The following is a 13,434-nucleotide window of genomic DNA, read 5'->3' as shown; positions in this document are numbered from 1 at the left end:
ACTTAACATAAAAAAAATTATACATTCCAGAAGTGCAGTTTAAGTGCCACTTCCCCTTCGTATGAAAATATAATATATATATATATTCGCAATATCCCCCAAAAAGGAACAAGTAGAAAAAAAAAAGGGGAAAGGAAGAATAATCATTTACTGAGAAAAAAAAAATATATATACACTAAATAAGAAACAGCTCCATATATATTCACAGTTTTCCTCATGTTAGCACAACACTTTTTTTTTTTTTTTTTTTGCATTTTGAATTGGGGCATGAATTGAAAATACACAACGAGGTATTATGGGCTACATTTTGCTACATTCTGCTACATTCTGTTACATTCTGTTACATTCTTATACATTCTGCTACATTCTGCTACATTCTGCTACATACGTTGTTTTAATGTGATCTACAAGTGTATGCATAAAATATATGTAAACAAAAAGGAAGGTGTTAAGGCCAGGCCAAGCGGAGCCAATTCGAGAACTCTTGATTATTATTTTTACAACCCCTTCCCCGTATGCGTAAAAAATCGAATATAGAATAGCACACAAGAAGCGAAACAATAACGAGTACATCTCGAAGCGTACAATGACAGGGGAGTATGAACAATAACATCATTTGATCCTTCGGTCACATGGTGACTTTTGCTTCATTTTAAAACGTCCTGTAATTTATATATATATATATATATATATAACACCATTTTGTAGAATGAAAAAAGAAAATAGCCTATTCTTCTCAATTCAGCATTTTATATATACCTCTTTGTTATAATTGAAAAAAAATAAAATCATATATTTTTTTCCCTTTTTTAATATATCAAAAAAAGAACGATACGAAATTAAAACTTATATGGTGCGTGTTTTTTTTTTTTTTTTTTTTTTTTTTGCCGTCATACATTTTATGTCTTTCCTATAATAGCAACATTCTGTATGAACAATCATAAAACACACGTTTTGTTTTATTTTATTTTTGAGGATATATAATGGGGGGGGAAGAACCGTACCACACATCCCTTTTCACCTGTCCACTTGTCCATGTTCATGTGAAACGCAAAATTTCGCCTAAATATAAGCACGCACATATAAACATGTTGACACATAAGCATGTTGACCCATAGTTTTATTAACACAAAAATGTTTTAATACATAAATGTATGAACGCAAAACTATGTGAACGCAAAAATATATGAACGCAAAAATATATGAACGCAAAAATATACTAATACATAAATTATATGCACATGCATGTTATGCCGATATCGATAATATGACAGGAAAAAAATATCGTATGTGCCTGTCCATTTCCCCGAAATAACAAATAAGCATGGTTTCACATGATGAAGCACAGCTTTAGAAAATTTCATTTAACTCATTCATAAGGAAAAAAAACCCTTTCGAAATGTTCCACATCACCCATATTAATCCCCTTCTCTTTTACTCTCACCATATTGTTACAATCCCTTTTTTTTTTTTTTTTTTTTGCTTTCTTTTTTTAAAAAAAAAAAAAAAAAGCTTGCGCAATGAAATGTACATTTTCCTGAAAGTTCATCAGTTAGAAATGTAACGTGGAATTAAACAGAAAACACGAAAAAAGAGACTCGAGAAAAGGCCGAAGTGTTCGCATGCATGAACTGCATATATATATATATATATATATGTGCGTGTGATGTGTAATTCTTTTTTATTTTTTCCCGTTTCCCTTTTTGTGAATTAAATTTGCCATTGATTTAAATAACATTGGAACTGTTATTTTACGCGAAATTTAATGCCCTTATCCACGTGCGTCTGCTTGCAGAAGCAGTCTACACATGATAGGGGGTCTACCGGTAATGTGTTTTGAGTTGAATTAATAGTTTTTTTCTTTTTTTTTTTTTTTTCACACACGGTATGTGTGCTGTTCATTGGAAGAAAACTTTCTACACTATCTCATATGATGTTACACAAGGTATATATTTTTTCGTTCTAGGCCCTAAAACCTTTACCCCCCCCCCCCTCCCCTCCCCCTTTTACCTTGAATTTACCCAATTAAAAAATTGAAAGCACGAGTGTATTTACTGCAGAAGAGAAATATACCTTTTGTTTTGTTTTATTTTGTTTTATTTTGTTTTATTTTGTTTTATTTTGTTTTATTTCGTTTTATTTTGTTTTATTTTGTTTTATTTCGTTTTAGTTTGCTCTATTTTGCTCTACTTTGTTTTACTATTTTTTTTTTTTTTTTTTCCCGTTCTTGTTGAAGTTTTTTTTTTTTTTTTTTTTGATAGGACACGTGCACGCAAACGTAAAATAAATACATCTGCATAAGCAGTTATACCGAAACATCTTTCGGGTGGGAGGTTGCTGATGGCATACATGTATGTATATACATATATACTATTTTTTGTATATGGTTTGTTTGCAGTCCTTCAAACATGGAAAAAGTTTTATATACATATGAAATTTTAAAAAAAAATTATAACTTTAAATAATAGCAGTAGTAATTGGTAGGAAATAATTGTTAAAAAAAAAAAAAAAAAGTGGTGAAGCAGTATCATAGCGGTAATAACAGAAACAGTAAGCTATCATAAGAATAATAAAAATACACCAACGGGCTTTTTTCTTGCTTGTAGGTGGAAAATGTACTTTTGGTATGACCCTTCCGGCAGTGGTAGTGATTGAAAAGCTTTATACAAAATGTTTACGTCACTTATCTTCCTTCGAAATTTCTTCAAAGTTTTCCACCAAATCTGGTGCATCAGCTGTCTGTTCTTCTACTTCTTCCTTCTTCGCAGCTGCATTATTTTCTTTGTTAAGTAAATTTTTTATATTTGGATCATTTTTTATCTTTTCAAGAAGATTCATATCTACATTTTTATTTCCTTTAAGTCCTTCAAATATTTTATTAATATCAATTTTCTGTTCTGTAAATTTTCCTGTAACAACATATGTATTAGACTGTAGAGAAGCAGATAATTTAGGTTTCTTAAATTCCATATATGTATCTCCTGCTTTGTATATACAAATCTCATCGACATCACCAAAGTAAGAAGCTCCTATTTTTTTTAAAATTAAATTTATTTTCTTTTCATTGGACATGGAATTCTTATGTACCTTTTTAATTTTTCTTCTTGCACTTCCCTTACCTCCAATTTGTCTCAAATTCCCACCCATCTTTTCCTTCAGTTTTGCCCTAGCGGCTAAAATTTCTGGTGATATTTTGTCCATTTTGTAGGGGCTCTTAAAACGTTCCTAATATATACTTATTGCTGTGTGTATATTTCAACTGCAAATATATATGTATCCGGGTGACAATGTGGTGTAGATATATGATTAAGGATGAATATATATACATGCACGTGGCTTGGAAAAATCGACGTGCTTATAAATGGTAAATTAGTTACAGAATATAGGAAAAGCGACACGGGAAAAAAATAATTACATAATAATGTTCGAATGGTGGGAAGACCAAACCAGTGGTAATAAAACTAAGCAGGATGCAAAGCCAAAAGGGTGGAGAAAAAAAAAAAAAAAAAAAAAAAAAAAAGGAATGGCGAAAAAAAACGAACGGAGAAAAAAACTATATGAACAACAAGGCTAAACAAGTATATATATATATATATATATACCACTAATACGGTGTATATAAAACGATTTTTTTAATTTAAAAAAAGGAAAAAAAAAAAAAAAAAACATACATATATACATACATACGTATATGTATAATACATACATTCGAGTAATTTCTCTATCATAAAGTAGCAATATATACTAATTTATGCGATAAACGTATTGTTAAAGTGATGAACTGCTGAACCACACAATTTTTTTTTAAAGGAAAAAAAAAAAATAAAATAAAAAATAATTCATGGGGTAGTGGTAATTTATAGTTTTTGTTTACGCTAACGTGGTATATAAGTGTGCGTGTATATATATGTACGTTATATTCACGTGATATATATGTACGTGATATCTGCACGTATATGTGAATGACATCTAGAGGGTTTATACGAACAGTCGCCTCTTCCTTTAGTTGACAAATGGGGAAAGAGATTGTTAAAAATGTGGAGATTTTCATCCTCTTGCACCGTGGCGAAAAAAAAAAAAAAAACGTGCGTTTTGCTATATGCCTGAGATATTGCTTCATACATATTACCATCATGCATGTCACTTCACACATTTGAATGTACATTTAAATATTTATGTACATATAACAGTTTTTCCCGTGCGCTGTGCGTGAAAAACGAAGAGGGATGTAAGTCAAAATGCAGCATAACAAATCCCGTGTGTAGTATCACAACCGGTTACAGGAAAAATAAAATGTAGCTCTCAGAACATACCAAGGGGGGAAACTACAAAAAAAAAATGGAGCAGCAAAATGGAGCAGCAAAATGGAGCAGTAAAATGGAGGGGAAAAAACCACGAAGTAAAAGAACGCATAAATTAATTGGAATTTTATAAAAAAACCATCTTTATGGGCATACTTTTTGTTACCTTTGGGGCCCAATCACCTTTCAATTTTTTTTTTTTTTTTTTTTTTAAGTGAGCTATTTGACGAAATAACCACTTTATGTGTGAACTTTTTGATATATTCATTCTTTTTTTTTTTTTTTTTTTTTCTCGTTATCCACGTGTTCACCTTCATCACATTATTTTCCTTCATAACCCCACCACCACCCACAGCAGTGTGTCACTCTATAAAAATAAACACATCAGAGGAATGGTACAACATGTTATATGCTACATTCCATGGCTTTATCAGTTTTGCATATTTTATTTTGAGTTTTGTCTCTCATTTGCACATTAAGCTTAACCGAGAAGTTTCTATATATGCTAATAAAGTGTACTTTTTAAAAGTAGTGCTTTCACCCACGAAAAATAACAATAAAATACGTAGTTTTCTTTTTCTTTCCCCACCCCCAACACCTCCTCCCATTGTGTGCATATATTGATGATACCTTAACAGTTTTAATTCATAATTTATGAAACGATCTTTAGCAATCAATGTATGTATAAGACATGATGGTGCAGACCAAGATATGTGATTGGCACTGTATTATGGCGTTGCGTGATAAGAATACCTCTGTTGTAAGCTTACATTTCCCTTTCCACGTTTTTGCTTTACTGGTTTACCACGTCTGCATTCAAATATGCAGCTGAGCTTGGATCGTTTCACCAGTTTCACCTGTTTTACCCGTTTGATCCAGCTGATCCTTTTTCCTACATTCACACCATTGCAAGATCGCGCACTTTCCACTTTATCAACAGAAAAAACGTAAAGACGTAACATAGTAAAGGACGAATTCTCAGCATGGGAATCGTAAAAAAAAAAAAAAAGAAAAAAAAAAAAAATTCAAAAGGGGAAAACAAAAACTACCCAATGGGATGTGCTATGAGAGATTGGATGAATAGCATGTTGGGCATATTTCCCCAGCTGGGTGAAGGGAAAAAGAGGCGCATACATAAAAAAAAAAAAAAAAAAAAAAAAAATAGTGAAAAATAAAGGAAAATAGAAAATGCGAATAATGAACTAATACCGTGCGAATAATGAGCTAATAAAATACAAATAAAATAATATAAAAAAAACAAAAATTATATATTGGTAAAAAAATTGCATGAACAGCTCGCTAGTTAGCTAGCTATTTTTTTTTTTTTTTTTTTTTTTTTCCGTGCCCCCAAACCCTGTCTAGCTATAAAAAAACGCAAAAATGTTATGAACTGACAAGGCAAAATTTTAGCCCCAAAGGTATAAATTATGAACGAGTCATGTAATTAAGTTCAAATATGTTTACAATAAAAATGCGATCGTTCAACGGATACAACATAAACCTTGCGATAATCTCTGTCACAGCAACTATCACAACAGGTACTTCGTCGGCTTTCCTCCCGATCAGCTAATGTTGAAAAACTGGGTTGACCTAGCACGAGTATGCACACCGTCAAAGATGTAGTGCAGCTTCATGTCGATATGTCTCATATTCTTGGCATTTTTTCTGAGCGCAAACATCCCCCACATAACTTCATGTTTTTCAACAGTGAGAACATGATCTGTGTACAATACAATCTGTTTCCAATGTGTATGTCCACCGTAAGGTCCTGTGGTGAAGCTAATTTCTGTATGACAAGCAGAAAAGGAAACATCAAACCATATGACGAGTGCGTGTAGATAATCTTTCTTTGTCATTTTTAAACGAAATGGAGAAGCAAAAGATAAATCTTCCTTTGTACATGTGTTTAAATCCAATTTTAAAATACAACAAGTATCAGTAACAATGAAATTTTTATCAACATAATCAATAACTACTTCTTCCTTAAGTATTGGTAAAACTGAAGAATAATTTAATTCATAACAATTTTTCCAAAAATCAAATTTTTCTTCCCTATATAAACTGTCTTCAATGCCAGCAATGTACATATATGCTTTGTCTGGAAAAAGTAGCCCACCTTCCTTTAGCCACTTATCCCTGCAATATAAAACAGTATCAAGCATGTTTTCATACAATAAGCAATATCCCATCCATTCAGAAATTATTATATCCACCTTATCAACAGGTAATTCAATTTCTTCTGCCAAACCTTTAAGAAAAGTTACTTTGTCTTGTAAATTATTTTCATCTCTGATTTTTAATGCTGTATATATAATATTACTTTTTTCAATACTGTATACATGTTTTGCACCTGACATGGCAGCGAAAAAGGAAAGAATACCTGTTCCACATCCTACATCCAACACAATTTTGTCTTTTATTAAATGTTCATTTTTTCTAATTGCATCATAATATGTTCTTGTTCGCACTTCATCTTTTATCATATCTTCATGTATATGTATATAATTGTACGAATTAAAATATTCACTATTCCCATTGTCTAAATCTTTCTCTTTGTCGAAAATGAAAAAGTTCTTTCTTTCACCTACATCATTTATTTTTTCCTTGCTGAACACTTTCCATGTACTAAAAAATTTATGTACCTCTTCTTCGTTAAACCTCACCATTTCTTTCTCCCAATTTCCTTTGTTCCCACCCTTCTCGTGATATACCCCTTCCCTCATCTCGAACTTGTTCTGGTTCACTTTGTTGTACTTGTTAGCCATCTGTCGATTGTTCTTTGGGTTGCTTCGTCAGTTTTGTATGCTTTAATACAACTGTAAAGTGGTAGACCTTTAAACCTTTAGGTTACAATGTGCACTCTGCACAAGTGTAGTGAGGCTTTGAATGGGTTGAATTTCAAAGAAAGCTTAGTTTTTCAATTTCTCTCTCTGGTTAGCACGTAAAAATATGCACCATACACATGCATGCACACATTCCTACATACATACACACATGGAGTGAAACCGAAACGAAAGTTACTTTGTCTCGATACTCTTCAAAGAGGTGGAAAACAAAAAAAAAAAAAAAAAAAAAAAAAAAAATACTTGCGAACAATTCTACAAAAAAGGCTAACCCATAAAGATATATGTTCTTCCCATTCTCTTATCAATTTTTCACGAATAATGGAAAAGGAGAAGAACAAGGGGAAGAGATGAAGAAGAAGAAGAAGAAGAAGAGGGAGAAATGAAGAAGAAGAGGATGGGATGAAGAAGCTAGGCAAAAATATTTTCTTTTTCCATTTCTATAGTCAAATGATTAGCATTTTTTTATTTCTACGCCTCTGTATGTAATGGCGATCTAACTATATTTCTGATTAATTCGTGCCTGTGTAATCTTCATTTATTTATTTATTTATTTGTTTGTTGTTTTTTTTTTTTTTTCTTCTTTCTTCTTTGTTTTTTCGTTCTCGTTATCGCTTTTATTTTTTCTTTTAATTTTTTTTTTTTTTTTTTCTTTTTGGTGCACTGTTTTGAAGCTGAAAAAATGAGGCTTTTCCCCCACCCACCCACTTAGATACTCATTCATAACTGTTTTTTTTTTTTTTGTTTTTTTGTTTTTTTTTGCATCGTTCCACGTTTTTTTACCCGTTCGGAGAAAAAGTATACTTATGTGGGATACTATTCAGGGGCATTTTTTTTTTTTTTTTTTTTTTTTTTTCCTTAATTTGTGGGAAGGCGAAGATTCATATATGCAAAAACAAATGATTGAGCATATGTTCAAATATTTCTTTATATTTATAAATATTTTTTATGCATTGTGCATATAGCCCCAATTGGGGAAACATCCAATATTGTATGAACAGTATATACACACACACACACACACACTCAAACATGCATGCATGTATGTACCTAGATCAGTACACGTATGCATCTGTTTCGAAAAGAAGCTGGATATGATGATGATCATCATGATGATGGAATGGAGGAGGGGAAAAGAACAACTTTTATTTCATAACTTTTTTTTTTCTTTTTTTGAAGTTCGTTTTTATAATTACTGCTGAAAATGTTAATGTTCTATTCTTTTAGCAAAATTGAGGAAGAGTGCAAAATATGAACATGTATATATATACAATGCATACATTTCTTGTGTACAACGGGTGAGAGTTGCTACGTGTGAAGAAGAATCATTTAGGGGAAAAACCTAATCTATTAACAATTTGTCAATTTGAGTGAAGATTAATCCACATATGAATAAGCTCACTTGAGAAAAGCTCCTCTTCCCTTATGTACATTGGAAATAATAAAAAGAGGGGTATGTGTGTGTGTGTTGTTTTTTTTTCTTATTATTTTCGTCTCTTTTTTTCGCCTCTTATTTTCGCCTCTTATTTTCGTCTCTTTTTTTCGCCTCTTATTTTCGTCTCTTTTTTTCGCCTCTTATTTTCGCCTCTTATTTTCGTCTCTTTTTTTCGCCTCTTATTTTCGTCTCTTTTTTTCGCCTCTTATTTTCGCCTCTTATTTTCGTCTCTTTTTTTCGTCTCTTTTTTTCGCCTCTTATTTTCGTCTCCTTTTTCCTGTTCAAGTTTGCCCCCCACGTGCACAAAACGCACAGACAAAAATAAACCCCGCAGTGATGTACCAGAATGGAAATCAAAGTAAAGACTGATACTCTTGCTCCGTTTTGTGAACCACGTCATCCATTATTTGTACATCCTGAACATTCAGACATTCCCTTTTCTTCTTAGAACAATTAAGTTGCTTTCGAATGTATTCTAGATTTTTTTCCCTCTTAGATTCACGCTCAAATAGCTCGTCTAAGGCATTTTTTTCTTCACTAGTATTTTTACAAAAACTGTTTCCCAATTTTAATATGTGAATATCTCCTTGTTCATTTCCAATGGATACATATTTATTATTTACATGTGCATCTATTTCTGTGATTGAACAATTGCATATTTTATGTTTAATAATAGGTTCATTAAAATTATAAAGTAGATTCCAAAAATCTATGTATCCATCTTTTCTTACTAACATAAAGAAAGAAGAATCATATATCCATAACCCTTTGTTAATCACACACTCATTGTAATAATTAGAAATTATAGGAAATTTAATATCTTCAGACCATATATTAAAACCCCATTTATCTGTTGATAGAAAATACTTCAAATTTATGGGGATTCTCTTTATGCTTGTAATACTGGATAAATGTTTTTCATTTGATGCACCATATTTTTGAAGCAACTCCAAATTCTTTCCTTGTCTCTTCGATACAGATAAGACATACCCTTCTTCTGTCCCAACTAAGATCTTAGATGGGCCTGCTTCTAAATTCCATTCGAGACAGTTTGCACTGTAGCATGGATTGGAGGAATATGGAGACAAATCACTACTTGTTTCATTTGTTATAATTTCTGGAGATGGACTAAAACTGGCTGTTGAATTTCCCTCTCCTCTGGGGGCTAGCTGATGATCAGTTTTTTTGTGCTTGGCACTATTCCCCAAATTAGCTATATTCACACTTCCATTGGAATTTTTCAACATATCTACATCTAAGTTAGATGTTTCAACCAATTGGCAAACTTCTCCACTATCTTTATGCAAATGAAAAGATTCTATATGTTCAGAAAAATTTCGAATATCCCATAGTAAACACAACCCATCATTCGACACTGACAAGCAGTGATTATTTGTTTTTGTTTGTAGCCAAATGACATCATGCACAATGTTTTTATGACTAGCATGATTAGGAGAAGATTCACACAAGTTATTTTTTTTGCGTAAATCCCACAGATTTACAGTACCGTCATAGGAACCAGCAAGGAGCAAATCTGAATTTTTATGATTAAATCGTAAACATTTGATAAAAGTTTTTGAATACAAGATTTGGTAAGGGTTATTAATTTGGTTTAAATTGTAAAGTAAACAATTTTTTGGAGAATTATTTAATATTTTTTGATAATAATTGACACAGTAAGAGATAGCTAATTTGTATGTATTGTCAGTAGACCATTTAATAGATGTAACATATCTTGGATATTTTCTTACTTTATCTTTAATAATTAACAAGGACTTTATTTTAAAATTTTCTTCATTTTGTAAATCATTTTGAAAATATTCTTCATAAATTTTTATGCTATTATTTTTATTCAAAATTTTTGTAGTTTCATTCATCAAAATTTTTAAACTGTTAATCATATTTATATCCTTATCTAATCTTTTAATATATTTTACTTTATTCTGCTGTTCACTAATGTCTACATCTTTTGTCCATCCCCCTTCATTATGATAGAAAAATTTATTTTCTAATTTTACACTTTCGATATTTACATAATGTTCACTGAACTTTTTTATATTATCATCATTATAGTATATATTCTCTTTATACATATAACTTTTTTTTAACTCTTCATTTTGTTCTATCCTTCCAATTATTTGGCTCTTCGATTTTGTGAAATTGCACTTTTCTCTAATGTTACTTTTTTTTTTTGTGTAGCAATAGTAGTAATCAATCATTTTATCTGGTACAAGCTATAGAGAGAGAAGAACGGGTAGTAGCACAGAGGATATGGTAGGAGGGAAAACAAGAGACACACTAGTCACGTCACCCTTGTTCGTGTACCAGATAATGCATCGTTGTGTAAAAAGGTTTGGAAGGTCCCCACTGTTAAAATGGTGTGAAAGTGCTGTTAAAATGGTGTGAAATTGCTGTGAAAATGGCGTGAAAGTGCTGTTAAAATGGCGTGAAAGTGCTGTGAAAATGGTGTGAATGTGCTGTGAAAATGGTCTGAAAGTGCCGTGAAAATGGTCTGAAAGTGCCGTGAAAATGGTCTGAAAGTGCCGTGAAAATGGTTTGAATGTGCTGTGAAAGGCATCCAATGGATATGGTGCATCACATGAGGCTATTGCTAATGTTTGTGTCATACGTGATTGCTTATGTATGACTAGCCATATATGTTAGTGGAACTTGTGTGGAATCATTCCAAGTGCGAAGTTTTCAGTTGATTAAACGTTGGAGAGATATGTACACAGACTTTTACATGTAACCATTGACCTAAGTGCCTTTCATAGTAAGTTATGTAATTGTATACACTTGATTAATAACACGAAAATAAAGACAACACAATGAAAATGGAAATGCTACATTTATACAGGGAAAAATATTTGTATATACTTGGACAAGAGTTCCTCACAAAAAAAAAAAAAAAATATGAGCACGTGTAAAGACGTCGACGTGTGAACATAGCCACAAGCAGGTTAAAGAGATAGCAAACAGAGCGAGAGAATGGGAAGAAGAAAGTGCAAAAAAAATTTTTAAATATTCGAAATCATGTATACCATTTGAGAAGTTGCAAAAAATAATGACATTACAAGGAAACGCTTTTTCTCCTTTTCCCTATACATCCCCTCCTCCTTTTAATGAGAAGCAAATCATAAAGCAGGGGGGGGGGGGCTTACTTAGTGATCTGTGTTAATATACATATATATATATATATATATATATATATAGACTTATCTGTGTTTGTGCAAATTTACATGCACACTTGCTTAAGCACCTGCCCTTCGCACAGTCTTAGCTCTTCTTAATACTTTGCACAGTGATTTTTTATCCAGCTCTTCTCCCTCTCGTTCACCTTTCTGATTTCTTTATCATCTCCAAAATTGTAGACAATACTGTCCTCAACTTTGCAATACCCATCGCCTTATATGGGAAGCGGTGAAAAAAAAAAAAAAAAAAGTATATACGTATGAATGTTCATATTTATTTCCATATGTGGCTAGCCATATGCAAAATAAGACAAGCAAAAAGGAAAAAAAAAAAAAAAAAAAAAAAAAAAAAAGCGTATACGTATGAATATTCATATTTATTCGCACATGTGGCTACCCACGTGCACAAGCAAGGTGATTAGCCAAAAAAGTACGAACAAACGGACGTGAGAAAAACTAAAGCAAGTACCCTCATGAAACACAACAGTTGAACATAAGACTTAAGGAAATTTGTACCTATATCATAAATGTTGTCCAAAAAGGCACTTCTCTTTTCTTCTGTGTAAATAATTTCGTTCATGTTAATTTGTTCCTTATAAAAATAAGGGGTGTCTATTAGATATTTCCACTCCTCTTCATACTGTAACCCATCACTGTAGTAGTATTGCCCTTGGACAAGTTTTCCTTTTTCCCAAGTTCCCTTATATTCCCCCTTTCCCTTAAAGGCTAAAGTGCCTAGCGCACCGAAATGGAAACGAAGTGGAAATGGGGAAAAAAAAAAAAAAAAAAAAAAAAAGAAATAGAAAAAGTAGGAGAAGAATATTTACGTGAAAAGCTCAATGGGAGCTTTTCTTATTTTTCCCCCTTAGAGAATGAACACACAATTGAGATGGCATGAATCATGATGAGATAATTCTCATGGTAGAAGCACAATTATCATCATAACAATATGAATAATGTTATTACCCCTTGCCTCACCCATATTTCTTTTTCTTTTCCTTTTTTTTTTTTTTTTTTTTACAACATCTTCTTACCTTGCCCATGAAATTTCTCATTTTTAAAATCCCCGACATATACGTTTCCATTTGGGTATATATACCTACCCCGTGTTTTTTCTTCGTTCAAGTAAACTATTTGAGACATAGAGAATAATGGAAGTACTTACACTTATAAAGGGAAAAAGTGAACCTAGGAAAAAAAAAAATAAATAATAAAAAAAAGAAACAAAAAAAAAAGAGAGAAAAAAAAGTACTAAAAGGTAAAGAACTTGCGATTAATACAACTTGCTTCCTTTTCACCTGTCCTTGCAAAAATGGAAAAAAGACAATATTGTAGAAAGATATTTTAAGGTTGGGATTTTATCCTGAGTCATGGTGTCAAGATGCGCACCTCTAGGAAACGTGTGCATGTGAAAAAGAATATGTTTACATATGTGCACCCTCCCGTCTATGTGCGTGTGTATGTGTCTGTGTGTTTAATTGATTGATTGATTTGGGGGAAACACGCTAAAATGCCGTTCATCTTCCCTTACGGGACGAAAGCCCCTCATCTCAGCGGTCTCTTTTCAAAAAAGGACGATAAAATGAGCAATTTAATTAAAGCAAAGGGGGATGTTCATGAATTTACGTACGTGTGTGTGCCATGTTTTTTTTTTTTTTTTTTTT

The 13,434-nt window shown here is 31.9% G+C and overlaps 4 protein-coding genes across 4 annotated transcripts; all 4 read right to left on the bottom strand.

The window, feature by feature from the left end:
• Window positions 1-2,679: 2,679 nt before the first annotated feature.
• PGO_132450 (basic transcription factor 3b) lies at window positions 2,680-3,201 on the bottom strand (the record flags this gene model as incomplete). The annotated part of the gene is made up of 1 exon (XM_028689761.1): window positions 2,680-3,201. One exon carries the CDS (start codon window positions 3,199-3,201, stop codon window positions 2,680-2,682), a length of 522 nt encoding a protein of 173 aa, XP_028545562.1.
• A 2,662-nt stretch (window positions 3,202-5,863) lies between these two features.
• On the bottom strand, window positions 5,864-7,066 carry PGO_132440 (Probable protein arginine N-methyltransferase; the record flags this gene model as incomplete). Its single annotated transcript, XM_028689760.1, has 1 exon — window positions 5,864-7,066. One exon carries the CDS (start codon window positions 7,064-7,066, stop codon window positions 5,864-5,866), a length of 1,203 nt encoding a protein of 400 aa, XP_028545561.1.
• Window positions 7,067-8,932: 1,866 nt separating this feature from the next.
• Window positions 8,933-10,798, bottom strand: PGO_132430 (dynein-associated protein; the record flags this gene model as incomplete). The annotated part of the gene is made up of 1 exon (XM_028689759.1): window positions 8,933-10,798. One exon carries the CDS (start codon window positions 10,796-10,798, stop codon window positions 8,933-8,935), a length of 1,866 nt encoding a protein of 621 aa, XP_028545560.1.
• Window positions 10,799-11,865: 1,067 nt separating this feature from the next.
• PGO_132420 (dynein-associated protein) lies at window positions 11,866-12,913 on the bottom strand (the record flags this gene model as incomplete). The annotated part of the gene is made up of 3 exons (XM_028689758.1): window positions 11,866-11,984; window positions 12,287-12,505; window positions 12,805-12,913. The coding sequence occupies 3 exons, from the start codon at window positions 12,911-12,913 to the stop codon at window positions 11,866-11,868; spliced, it is 447 nt and encodes a 148-aa protein (XP_028545559.1).
• Between the last annotated feature and the right edge of the window lie 521 nt (window positions 12,914-13,434).

The sequence above is a fragment of the Plasmodium gonderi genome, assembly GCF_002157705.1.
Source record: "Plasmodium gonderi DNA, contig: Chr13, whole genome shotgun sequence".
Taxonomy (NCBI): Eukaryota; Apicomplexa; class Aconoidasida; order Haemosporida; family Plasmodiidae; genus Plasmodium; species Plasmodium gonderi.
The sequence above is the reverse complement of the archived record's forward strand: the minus strand, read 5'-3'. Positions and strand labels throughout refer to the sequence as shown.